Source organism: Stylophora pistillata, chromosome 12 (genome assembly GCF_964205215.1).
Source record: "Stylophora pistillata chromosome 12, jaStyPist1.2, whole genome shotgun sequence".
Taxonomy (NCBI): domain Eukaryota; kingdom Metazoa; phylum Cnidaria; class Anthozoa; order Scleractinia; family Pocilloporidae; genus Stylophora; species Stylophora pistillata.
In genome coordinates, this window is record NC_142530.1 from 16,306,837 (window position 1) to 16,320,000 (window position 13,164).

At 40.0% G+C, this 13,164-nt stretch overlaps 1 protein-coding gene across 2 annotated transcripts in view; it reads right to left on the reverse strand.

Moving 5' to 3' along the window:
- The window catches only part of LOC111342800 (uncharacterized), a 23,223-nt gene that overhangs the window by 5,247 nt on the left and 4,812 nt on the right, over nucleotides 1–13,164 (reverse strand). For both annotated transcript variants that reach the window (XM_088741337.1, XM_088741336.1), the window contains exons 3-16: nucleotides 13,088–13,164; nucleotides 12,297–12,403; nucleotides 11,219–11,362; nucleotides 10,905–10,983; nucleotides 8,947–10,077; nucleotides 8,254–8,390; nucleotides 7,641–7,713; nucleotides 6,968–7,504; nucleotides 4,903–5,064; nucleotides 4,046–4,284; nucleotides 3,311–3,449; nucleotides 2,587–2,660; nucleotides 1,705–1,898; nucleotides 240–706 (exon numbers count right to left, since the gene is read on the reverse strand). The exon at nucleotides 13,088–13,164 is cut by the window's right edge and continues 24 nt beyond it. In XM_088741337.1, the coding sequence (XP_088597463.1) occupies nucleotides 240–706; nucleotides 1,705–1,898; nucleotides 2,587–2,660; nucleotides 3,311–3,449; nucleotides 4,046–4,284; nucleotides 4,903–5,064; nucleotides 6,968–7,504; nucleotides 7,641–7,713; nucleotides 8,254–8,390; nucleotides 8,947–10,077; nucleotides 10,905–10,983; nucleotides 11,219–11,362; nucleotides 12,297–12,403; nucleotides 13,088–13,164 (3,560 nt within the window). The remainder of the gene's footprint in view (nucleotides 1–239; nucleotides 707–1,704; nucleotides 1,899–2,586; nucleotides 2,661–3,310; nucleotides 3,450–4,045; nucleotides 4,285–4,902; nucleotides 5,065–6,967; nucleotides 7,505–7,640; nucleotides 7,714–8,253; nucleotides 8,391–8,946; nucleotides 10,078–10,904; nucleotides 10,984–11,218; nucleotides 11,363–12,296; nucleotides 12,404–13,087) is intronic.

Consider the following 13,164-nt stretch of genomic DNA (forward strand, 5'->3'; position numbering starts at 1 on the left):
ATCAGCTCAGACCTGTTCCCTTCCCATTCACTATTGTTACCCTGTAACCCACTCCCCTTGGAGCTTTTATCTTCTATACCCAAAATGTAATCTTGGATACCCCCTTAAACCATCCCCATTCTGTCAGCTCAATTATCATCGTTGTATTCCCCCTTACTCCTACGCTTTGCCAAAGTTCCTCTGAATTTTTATAAGGCATAACAGCGCCACACGACCGCTTAATGCGTGAATAAATTCACCTTTTTTTCGGTCGAAAACTTCCATGATAGCGTCGCTCTCTGAGTCCCAACCAGTATCGGAATCAAATGACGTTTTCCGGGAGATACGGTTACGTGCCAAAACGGTCCCGGCTCCTCGTTCAACGCCGGTATCGCTAAGTCTTCTCTAATGTCACTTTCACAGACAACCACTCGAGCTTGCGGCTGTTCAAAGGCTTGTTCGTCTCCTTCTTCCAGAAACTCATATTCTTCTTCTTCTTCGTCTTCCTCCGATGAATTTCTAGGCTGGGGTTTTTGTTCCGCAGATTTTTTGCCTTCTTCTTTAGCTGCGGTCCTCTTGGCTTTTTTTAAGGTGGTGTATTTATGATGCTCATCACTTGCAGCACTTTGGCTACGCTCTTTGTCGCTGCTTCCTTTTCTGTCAGTTTTCTTTGGAGTAGAGGTGTACTGAGGACCTTCCGGGAGATCTACACCAGAGGTACTGGGGCCTAATAAGTTACCATGGAAATAACAATTTACTGTAAAACGTTATAAATTAGACACAAGAAGTAGGATTAATTGATAACAAGGTAAAAGGTATGTAGATTAAGGTAAAGTGTTTATGAATCGCGCCCTAAAACAAGCAAACTGCGAATAAATTTGACATAAATATATCTTATTAGACGTTTTGTTGTGTAGTATCGTTGAGTATTTTTACGAGTTGTGCCGTATTTTGACGAGCCCGTAAGGCGAGTCAAAATACAAATAACGAGTAAAAATACCCAGCGATACTACACAACAAAACGTCTAATAAGTTATTTATTATCCACCACGCCAAACTGTCATTGCAGTGCCGGCGAATTTCGCGGATGTTTATTTACGGGGAGTGCGTGACAGAAGTATGCGAAGCGGAACGGAATTGGCGCGTTGTTGTGCTGCTGTTTCTATTTTCTTCATTAAATGAAGAAATTTTCTGGCCGTCAAGCTGTTTTTCTTCGTTCGATTCATTTAATGAACTTGGATCTATATTTGCCAGCCATTCTGACTCTTCTTCGTCGGAAATATGATTCAAATTGTCCGCCATTTGTTTTTTTTTTTCGTAACTACAATCCAATTCTTCGCTTGCGCGATGCGAGAAAACCTGTTTAACCGGTACTCTACAATAGACGAGTACAAATACCGCGTGATATTTGTACTCGTCTATGGCGTTATTTGTACTCGTCTAGGTGTAGTTGGATAATAATTATTAATATTTTGTTATCACAACCATATTCTTCAAGCGTACCAAAGAGGTTGATAAATATCAACCCTAAACTGTCTCATCCTTTGGACACATACCAACAGCACATAAAGTAAAGAATTTGGGCCATTTTCATCCTATTTTTTAATCCATATCCTGGTCTCTCTTTATTACGAAACACTGATAATTTTCTTGTCACGCTTATCTACTGTTGTGTGACAAAAAGAAGGCCCATGGGTGTCACACTAAGCAAATTTTGTCACTTACCAGGCTGAGGGTCGTCATCAGTGCCCAGGCCTCCTTCGTCATCCTGGCCACTCAACAGGCTTTCCCTGCGATTTGACTGCAAGTCACTGACGTCTGATGTTGCATCGTCGTCCACATCTGGAGGATTTCCCACCAGTTGAGCATTAAGCCGTTTGTCAGATTTTGAACAATCTTCACAAACACGACGGAGTTTTCTAAACCAGAAGAAATCTACATTACGATAACCGCATTGGCCGTAGCATATGCTAGCTATCTAACATGATGTCACTAGGGGTATCTCTACAGCCCTGGAGTTGTGTTGGTAGGTTACCGCAGGTAACCCCCAGATTTTCTATTGGTTTCTCTAACAGTTTGCTGGTATCCATTAGAATCCTTCGGCCGAGCGAGACTTTATCAAGATAAAGATACAACGCAATAACCGTGCCAGGGCTCGCACCAAGACATCAGGACCAAGAGTCTTACCCATTAACCACCTGGTTACTTCCTCTCTTATCGACTACGTAACTGCGAATTAATTCTGGAATTTGGAGCCAAACAACCCAGCAGGCTACAAACCGAACTCTCATGTGCCACCTCACAGTTTTATGATTTTGAACAATTTCTTTAAAGCTCGCAATTCATAACTCCCGTGTTTGTCTACTCAGCAACTGGTAAAGAAATTGTGAGTATCCTTCTCAATCCACCAAATACTACACTACAACCAATCGCGTCTCGGTTGCTAACGTTTTCCCGCGCTTGGGACGATCGCATCTATTTTCTTTGAGTTCTCATTGGCTCTTTCCGATGTTTACATTTGCGTTGATTGACAGTTGTGATAACTTTGGTTTTACATTTTTGGACTCCATACGAAAAACCGCTTTAAAGCTAATAAACTAGACATACCTGCTGTGCGGTGTTTGAATCCAGTTGTTGGAGCAGTTGTGACAAAAAATTCGACCACACACTCTACAATGATGCTGATAAGAACAGGAAAAAAAAAAAAAAAACATTACTACAAACACAGCTTCTCACTCTCCCTCCACAAAGCGTATTTCTTCGTAACTATTTTCGAACAAGAAAGGAAAGCTTACACTCTTTCTTGGATAATGGAGGAAATTTGTGCTTTCAATTTTAAGTCATTATCCAACTTCTCAAAATGTACTAGAATCATTGTTAAATGTTTCAAGATTGCGTGACAACTCGCTGAGTGAGCTGAGAAGAAGCACTGTGACGATACAGTGTCTTACCCACAAGGGTGAAGTCGTTTATTCCAGGGGCGGATCCAGGAATTTTTGATACGGGAGATCCAAACTTTGGTTCAGAAAGGACTGTTGGACTCTTTTGAGGCAAATTACTTCTCCCCCACACCCCCTCCCACCAGTCGCGGTTGCACGTTATAATTCCTTGGCCGCTTACCGTTTACTTGGATTCATTAATTTAAAAAATCAGCCATTTAAAAAGTGATATACGATCCTGCGGATGTAAGAATTTCAGTATCAAAGTTGTAAGCGTCAGGTCTGATAGCGGGGGGAGGGGGGGGTCCGGACCGGATCCCCGGACCCTCCCCCTGGATCCGCCACTGTATTCCATTGTTTTAGTTCAATGAAATTTTGTTTCAGGAGCACACCTTTCTTAGGAGAAACGAAAACTCAGCGTTACAATTGAGGCACTGAGAGGCTTCACTGTCGTCCATCCATCTGTCGTCCGCTTTCACCTTGATCTCGTGCTCCATGTCGTCTGCTTTCTTCCATAACTCCGCTTTTTCTCTAGAACAAAACAAGTGATCAAAGTTAACCTTCTTGTTGAAGAATCACTACAACGGTATTCAGTAAACAGGAGACGAGAATAAATACTCTCATCAGCTAGTGCAGTGGGTGTCATTCAAACTTTACTCAAAGTAATCCTCTAGTTTACCATTAAGGAAATCCATGGCAGCTACAAGGAAAATGTCAGGAAATGACCGCGAATCGGTTGCATTTTCACTGCTATTGGGTTCATTGTTTCAAGTTAATGCCAGTTAAATCCTTGCTGTATTTCACTTCTCACTAATAACGTTTGCAGATTTATATACCACCTACACAGAAAACGTTAATTTTCTCAGTGTGTCCCACAAAGACAAAATTGAATCCGCCCAGAATTCCATAACTTTCCCTGAATGGTACCAGTTTTTACGTCTTGGTACAAAATAGCACTGTGAAAGTTACATATCTTTCCCATGGTATGGTATGGAACCCCGAACAATGACTCCGCGGCCTCGAACTCGGACCTTAAATGCTCAGTCCAATATGCTCACCGATAAACAAGTGCTTCTACAATCAAGACAAATATCTACCAGCCAAAAGAGTCGTTTCAATCGCTATACCTTGTAACTTCCACCAGCCTGTTCTTCAACTCTTCCATGTCTTCTTGGAACTGGGAAATCTTTTGTTCGTATTGACGATTATGTACACCTTTTTCTTCTTCGTATTCTTCCACCTTCTTCTTCAGTTCTCTATGTCTAGAGCGTTCCTCCTCTAACTGTTTGGCAGCCAGAAGAAGCTCGTTTTCCAACGCACGCATTTTAAGCTTATTTTCATCAAATCCACTTTTATACTGTTGCACCTAAAGCGGAAATTAGGATAAAAACCTTCAAAACGAGATAGGTTAAGTTTGAACTCGGCCAAGGGGCCTACTTAGCCGGAGAGCATGTCCTGGTTTCCCTTGCATGTAACGACTTGGAGTATTAACACTGCCCCCTGGATGGAATGCTAGTCTATCGGAAAGTTACCCCCGCTTTCCCCCCCCCCCCCCCCCCCACCACTACACTAAACTTCCCTGAGGATTCGTCGGTACTCATTTACACTCCTGGGTGGAGAGAGGCAATGACCTGGAGTCCCGAGCATTAACCCTTTAACTTCCCGAAGTGATTAACATGTAACTTCTCCCTATAATATCCATACATTATGCCATTATGCAGCAAAGAGGCAACGAGAATACTCAACTTATCAGATAGAAGTTGTTCTCTTGATCCAACGCAAATTCTTGTAATTAATTTACAAGGAAATGTGTAGCAGCTAGAGGGGAGAATTAACAAAGAGATCTCGGGAGTTAACGGGTTAGTAACTAAGCCACCAAGTCTCCCACATTGGAACTAAATGGTGGAACGTAACTTTTAAGCCTCAAATTCCTTGTGACTGGCCATTGGAAGTGCGTATCTCAGTTTCAGTCTTTTTCACCTACCTCACTTCGTAGATGTTTTATTTCTGTCACGTATTTATGCTTGTCGTGTTGCAGAATATCATTTCGTTCTTTTAAGCGCGTCTCCAAGTCTGTAATCATCTCGTCCTGCTCTGATAAACGTTCTTTCACACCGTTATACTCCTGGATTTGCTGCGATAAAGTCTGTCATACAAATCTTGACTTAGTAAAATCCAACTCCACTATAGCAGAATGAACGAACCAGAACTACTGCTATCTTAACGCTAAAGACAAATCGCGAGTCCGCAACAGGTGACTCGCACAAGTTTTGCGGGACTTTTCCCAGGCCCGGTCATTGGCGATTCCTAAATCTAAGTTTACCCCTTGGAGAAGCGAACAAATAAAGTTTATTGTTCGAGCCTGGGAGCCAAAAACACAACTATCCTTGCAAACGTGAGCGTACTTGCCATTGTAAATTGAACTTATATCAAAGATTTTTCAGTCTACATGCGAAAAATGGCCAGTTACGTCCACCTTGTTGGATAGCATAGTTGGGAAAAATTGTGTACATACATACATACATACATACATACATACATACATACATACATACATACATACATACATACATACATACATGCATGCATGCATGCATGCATACATACATACATACATACAGACAGACAGACAGAGAGACAGACAGACAGACAGACAGACAGACAGACATACATAGACCTAGAAAAATCAACAACGAAACAAAGTTTCCGTGACTCGTAGTTTCATGCTTTCGCAATCATCAGACGGTGATGGCAGATATACCTTATATACAGAATGCTAATTATGCGGTGTGAAACCTATAATTAGGCGGTGTGAAACTTAGTTCCTATAATTAGTGACACGTAATTCTACTGAAAGTGAATAAAAGCTTAGTTTTAAAGTTTGATAGGTAGAATTTGTTTTCGTGGCGGCAGTTGGAAAATAGTTCCGATCTCGTGTCGAGTAAAGTGTTTTTGTCGGCTTAGAGAATGCGGACTTTTTCTGCGAGGCACAAATTACATTTCTTAGTTTTGTTAGAGTAGGCAGGAGAGTGGCAGAGAATAGACCAGTGAATCGAGTAGGTTGTTTGGCTGTTTTTCAGATCCCAGATGTGCTTTGATAGTTCGGTGGAGTTGGAGCACATAGGGTCGCGGAAAGAAAGCGTGTGTTTGGTGTAGCGGCGTTTAAATGTACCTTCTGTGAGACCTATGTAGTTTTTTCCATTGGGTCGTGTGTATGTATGTATGTATGTATGTATGTATGTATGTATGTATGTATGTATGTATGTATGTCACAACGTCAACGTCACATTGTTCGTTGTGACGTTGACGTTGTGACATACATACGTCAACGTCACAACGAACAATGTGACGTTGACGTTGTGACATACATACATACATACACACATACATACATACATACATACATACATACATACATATCTTTATTTGATAAGTACGTTAAAAAATTGGTAACTTTACAGCTGATGTGGACCTACTATATCACCTACGTAAAATAAGATAAATAAACCTAGACTAAAGTGTTAAATAAAAAACAGAATGAATATAAATGTAGATGTGTCATAATATATCAGAAATAGTAACAATTTGCATTCGCATTATAAACAACAGAGCCACCCCCGTTTCCAAAATTTTTATTTAAAACATAATTTTTTGCCTTTTTAAGCTTGTTTTTAAAAGCAAATGGGTTTGAAAAGTGTCCTAAATTACCTGGTAAGGAATTCCAGGCAATTGCTGCTCTGTGTGCAAAAGAACTAAGGCCAAGTTCAGTATTAGATCGTGACACGCCGAAGGATAGAAATTAACTAATATGGCTAACGTGGTTGGGTTTTCCTTTTCTTTTGTGTACAGTAGCTATTAGAGCTTTGTGTCCTGCTTCAAATGACAAACAATTGGTAGTTTTAAGACTTTATCTTCCAGAACAACAGATGTTGTTCACCAAAGATCTGTAAAAAAAAGTTGTGCGAGATTGTACTTCGTGAACTTTCCAAACGCTATCTCTCTTACGCGCACTTTTCATTGATCGTTTAAAGGTAAAGTGTAGAACTTACCTTAAGCTCTGTTTCATATTTCATAGTCTCCGAGCTAAGTTGAAATTTAAGCGCTGCGATCTCCTGGTCCATCATGCACTGCAGGCTCTCCAGCTGCTCCTGTGACCTGACCTGACTCTGCTCGGCCCGAATTCTCGCCTCATTGGCTGCCTCCAATTGTTCCCTAGCAACATCTAACTCGTGCTCAAGGCCGATTCTCTCGTCGTGTACAGAAGACATTTTCTCTTCCAGCGATCTCAGTTGGCCATCCAGATCTTTCTTCTCGACATCCATAGTTTGAAGAGAGTCTGTGATAGTTGCTAGTTCGTTTTCTAACTTCTGCTTGGACTGCGCAGTTTCTTCAAGCTGGGCTTGCAGGGACGCGAGTTCGTCATGCGTCTCCGATCTGAGTTTTTCTTCTTCTTCTCGAACTCCCTTCAGTTGTGTCAATTCATCGAAGACTTTGCATTTTTCTTCGGAAAGGAAGGAGATATTTGACTGCAGAGTCTCCTGGGACTCCTCGAGCTCTGCCAGTCTGTTATCCGCCTTGATTTTTTCCTGGAGAGAAACAAGTAAAGTTTCTGTATAGCTGGAAGCCCAAAGACAAACAAGGCGACATCACAATTGACACGAGTATAACTATTCATATCTGCAATGATTTCTTTAGAAAAAACATGATCAGGAGAATTCGTACCTTCTCAAGGATGTCTTTTTCTTCATCAATAAACGTGATTCTCCTTCGAGAGGTGTCTACTTCTTCGTGCAAACTATTAATAATAAAATAATACAATGCTACTCTTACTACTAACTTCTGGTCTATCGGCAACAAAGTACACAATGATCACCCCCCCTTCCGCCGCCGCCACCGCCTCCTCCCCCCCGTCCCCCACTGCTAAGTTTTAGTAGCCGGTACACAAGAATTCGAACCGTGTTTTCTGACGTGGCATTTTGACAAGCGTCATCTAGATAATAGGTCCTTTCGCTCTCAACTGGATAATTCTCCTCCTGTCCGTAATACAGTTCTTATGATGTTAGTGCAGAGAATTTGGCATTTGATCAACTAACAATTCCCCAATTGACATTTTTCTTTATTCTCACCACTTGTCTGGTCATTGATTATTGTAAGGAGAAATTCTACCTTGATCACTCACGGGAGTTTAAGGGTTACATTCCTTGCAACTTATCAATTTTCATAGCAAACAACCCATAATAGGTTTCTGGCATGCAAATTAACAATAAAATATCAGTTTGATCCATTTCCTGTACCCGGTATGCAATATTTGAGTATAAAGCACTACCACACTTACTCAATGATTTCTTTCTTCTTCTTTTCAATGTTATCCTGTAGCTCAGCCACATGCTCCTCCAGTTTTTCTTTCTGCGTACTTTTCTCGTCCAGCTGACGATGGAGGACAGACATTTCGGCCACGAGATGCTTGGCTTGCTGAAATATGAAGAAACTTCCGTCAGAAAAGATAATAAAAATTTCTCACGAAACACACTGGGACAAGCAAAACCTCCGGAACTGTGTACACTCATTAATTCTATGATCAATTGAAAAAATCAAACCGAGCCTTTCGTGCACAAGAAAATGACCAACTGATTGAATTATGACTTTTTCCTGCGGATTAACCATCTGCACATGCGCTACACGTAACTACGCTATATTCAAAGCGGCACTTGAATGCTTGGCTACCACGCATCCAAGCAAACTCGCCTTTTTAAAACAAATTTTGGACAATGAAACCGTTTACAACGCCACTCGAACTCCCTACCGTGCTGGCCAAAAATTCGTCCCTGATCTTGACGTAAATTGCTACCATTTGGCGTGGTTCCTTAGAGTACCTTAACGCACAAATTTTGAGAACAATATGTCCTTGCGAACGCCGCCTCAGTCTTTGTAAATATTGAGACTCAGGTTGAATGTTCTAACAACTGTAGTATCCGCTATAGCTGTAAGAAGCATCAAACTGTTTATATGGCCGAAAAAAAATTCATACCTTTAAAATCATTTTTCTGAAATCCTTCACCACGTGGTTACCGTCCGGAACATCCAAACCTTCCACAGGATGGAGAGTATCTTTTAATTCTAACATAAACGTGTCTTGGTTCTGTTGTGCAAAGTTAAGTTGATTTTTCAAATCTCGAATGAAGGTGTCATTTTCAATCCTGGCGTTTTCCAAGTCGGCGATTTTTGCATTAGCTTCCTCAAGTTTATTACTAAGGTCTCTATTTTGTTGTTGAATCTCCACAATGTTCGTTTCCAGCCTTCTATTCTGAGCACTTTGATTCTGTAATCCTCTCTCTCTATCCACTAACCTACTTTTCAGCTCGGATTCTAGCTCTTCAAAGGACCCAAATACCATTCCGTTCAGCTTTTCATACGATTCTTGCACCCTCTCCAACACAACTTCTTTAGCTTTTAATTCTCCATGTAGTTCCGCGATTTTCTTGTTCGATTCCGCCTCGGTTTGTTCAAGTTTGGTACACTTTTCTCTAAGTTCCGAAAGCTTTGCTTCCAGTTCAGTAACCCTCTCGTCCTTCCGTTTAAATCGCTCTTTCAATTGCTCGCATTCGGAAGAAAGTTCGCTATGTTTTCTCTCTGAACCCGTTATTTTCCTTTCAAGTTCTATCGCAGATCTTTGTGCCTCGTGGGACGCACTCACAGAAACCTTAACTTCTTCTGTAAGCTTCTCAATTTCGGCTTCTCTTTCACTGAGAGCCTTTTCGGCTGTTTTTAACTTCCCACACAATTCTTTGACTTTAGCGTTCATCTCTTCCGACACACCTTTCGTCAAATTGGTGTATCTTTCGTTAAGTTGTTTGACTTTAAGCTCGTGCTCTTGGTTCGCAAATATTCGTTCGTCGTGTACCTTCTTTGCGTCGCTACAAGCTTTAGACAACTGAGATTCCACATCACCCTTCCACTTGAGAATGCGTTGGTGAAGGTGAGAGATTTCTAGCGTCATGTCAGTGATGTTGGGAGTTTCAATCGCTGAATCGCCAATGCTGACATTGTCGAAACCAGCTTCACTACGCTCTGCCTTTCCAAGAGAATTTTCATCCCCGAAAATTGTTGTTAATGCGGTGATCTCTGATGCTAGACCGATAAGAGGATCGGGCCTTTCATTCTGCACGGAGAAAAGAAAACAAATTGTTATCTAATGATCAAAGAACGCGAATAAATTTATTGCTTCGCCTCGTGATTTGTCTGGAAAACTATCTGACAGGTAAAAGAGCGGTAACTGGTCAATTCGACCGAATGTCATCTCGCCCGTAATTACGTCGCCCAAAAACTATAGTTATCTCGCCCCGGATTTTTAGTCCTGTCCCCAAAATCCCGAGTCATATGATCAGGCTAACAGACTTACAGGCATCTCAATTTAGTATTATAAACCCAAAACCAAAGTAACCACAACCAAAAAAGTGCGTGGAGCGGACTTACAAAGTTCGTAACTTTCGGATAATGTCGGTTACGAAGTCGCAAAAAGCGGCAGAAGACAGTCATAACAAAGACCGAAATAACTAAACGACCTCCTTAGCATTATTACAAACACAGTTGTTGGCTTTTTTTTCCGACTCTACAAATAAACAAGTCACTCTTGATTCTTATCAAAGCGAAATATTTTTGTTATAAAATAAATACTTTATTGACCAAGCTTATCCGGTGAAGACTGCTGGGTAATGGCCTTATTCTTTCTTTCCGATTAACAAAAAAAAAAAACTCGGCCAATATTCAGGTATCTTGACCTCACGCTTGGTCAATAACGGATATGTAGCGACGAATAAACAACTTTGAATGTGGATTTAATAACTGAACTTGAACTGGGGATTATAGATTCAGATGAGGGGGATCTTTGTCGTAATGAACACTACTTGTTATAACTGAAAATAACGCCTGAAAAAAAAAAAAAAAAAAAAAAAAAAAAAAAAAAAAAAAAAGAGGATCGTTACGAACCCTTAAATCGGTACTGGTTACACTACTTATACTGCTTCTCCGACCTGATGCAGAGCCATGACGATCCCCTAAGGGTCTCCTACAAAAACAAAGCAAAACAAAACAATTAGGCAGGATGATCATTCAGTCCATAAGTATGACCGCTACAAATGTGAAGAATCTTTACAATTATAATATTTCTGGTCAGTAATGTCACCCCCTGAGAGCGCATGACAGTCATGCCTGTGGATGGCCCTAAGAAGGGGAGGGGAGGGGAGGGGAAGGGAAGGGGATTTAAAGCTTCAAATTGATTGGTACATAAATTCTAACTTTACCTTGTGAAAGCTGGCCATGAAATATCAAGCTCATGTCCCGCAACCGGAAGATCAAACTCAAGATCATTCAAGTCATACAGTTTGTTAACCAGAGCAGTTGACAGAGATGGGTGACAGAGAATTGCTTCAGGGCCAAAGTATGCACTGAAATGAAAGTGTTAACAGCAGAATAATCACTACCATACATTTTCATCCTTCATACTAAGTAACATATTTCACTAAACAATTACAAACACTTTTTTTTAACAAAGTTTTTTGGGTCTATACTGCAGGTTTGCAAATGCAGTTCTAACTTGCAAAGCAACATTCTTATTAGACGAAAAAGCACAAAACATTTGCAGGTTAATTAAGGGAAAAAGAACAGAGGGCCAGAGCTTTTCTCTCAAACTTACCTCCAGTGAGAAAATGCCTGATACAAGGTTGATATAAATTTGTAAAGAGGGTAAGTTTCTAAAGAAACTGTGGTGCTGCATTGGTGGGGGTAATAAGGTAATTTGGTTTTATCAACTAAGTTGAAATTGTACATTGACCACCGTAAAGAGTTAAAAAGCTGACATTTTGAGCATTAGCCCTTCGTCAGAGCGAAGCAACATTCTTATTAGATGGGAAAGCACAAAACATTTGCAGATTAAGGGAAAAAGAACAGAAGGCCAGCGCTTTTCTCTCAAACTTCACCATTTGCTCTGATGAAGGGCTATTACCCAAAACGTCAGCTTTTTAACTCTTTACCATGGCCAATTTACAATTTCAACTTTGTTGAAACTACCAAATTACCTGATAGAAATTTGGCCAACGAGAATCAACACACTGAAGGCTACCCACAGTTCCTCTTTTTAGGCGAAGTCTACTCCACATGAGTAAGAAAAAATCGATGAGGAAATATTTATCCTAGCATGCCACACAGAACTTTGGGAATGAGAGGCATGTAAAGAGTTCTGTGCAGTTAGCGAACATCAACTTTTTTTAACACTTATCTTTTTCTTCTCAAATAAAGGGACTGCTTGTAGTTTATTGACACACAAAACTGAAGATGGATTTACAGAATAAAAAAACGACGAAATTTTTAAATTCCCTTAACCTTAGTTGTTTTTGCTTCACCAGGCATCTTTGAATGGCATCAGCCAATGACTTTTTTGTCAGAGAGAATCTAATAAAAGCACGTCCTTTGCCTTGGGGTGTCTTGACCTTCAAACAAAACAGCATCAAATATTTATTAATTGAAATAAGTTACATAAAACCTAGCAAAAACTTGTTCACAGTGACATCATATATGCTTCTTTCCTCCAGTAGATCATAAGTGAGAACCAACCAAAATTAGTGTATACTTTAGCTAATTTATATACAATGTGATGTAAACTAAAAAATTAAATTCTAAATTCATATTGATAAAATACTAAACTTTCCTTTACTTGCTACAATTAACCTTTCCTCATTGACTAACAAATAAAAGGAATAGATCTTAACCTATCAGAATGGTTTTTTTTTTAATTAAATTTTAAAACCCTTGCACCCAAGAGACAATCATCCAATTTTTTCTTAAATTTTCACCCCTGAACTCAAACATTCAGGTCCTGAGAATAAAAGGAAATATTCATCACTAAAAGATGCTGTAACCACTGAAAGGAAAAGCACCCTTAGTCTTTAGTAGTTATAACTTACTAGATAAATTGTCTTTCTGGTGGTTATTTGTCATTTAAACTTTGATTTTGAGACACAGCACAATGTGCTGTTAATTGTAAATAATTAATATATGTAAATGTGTCTGACTAGAAAAGCCAGTTATTTAATAGTGTAGCAACAATAACTGTAAACGGTTTACAACAACACCACCTGTACTTAGGTTGTCTTTAATTTATATGTCTACAGTACCTGTGGAATATTTTGAGCGAATCGTACCCCATCATCTTTAGGAATGCAGTCACAAATAAAATTCCAGTAATCCTTTC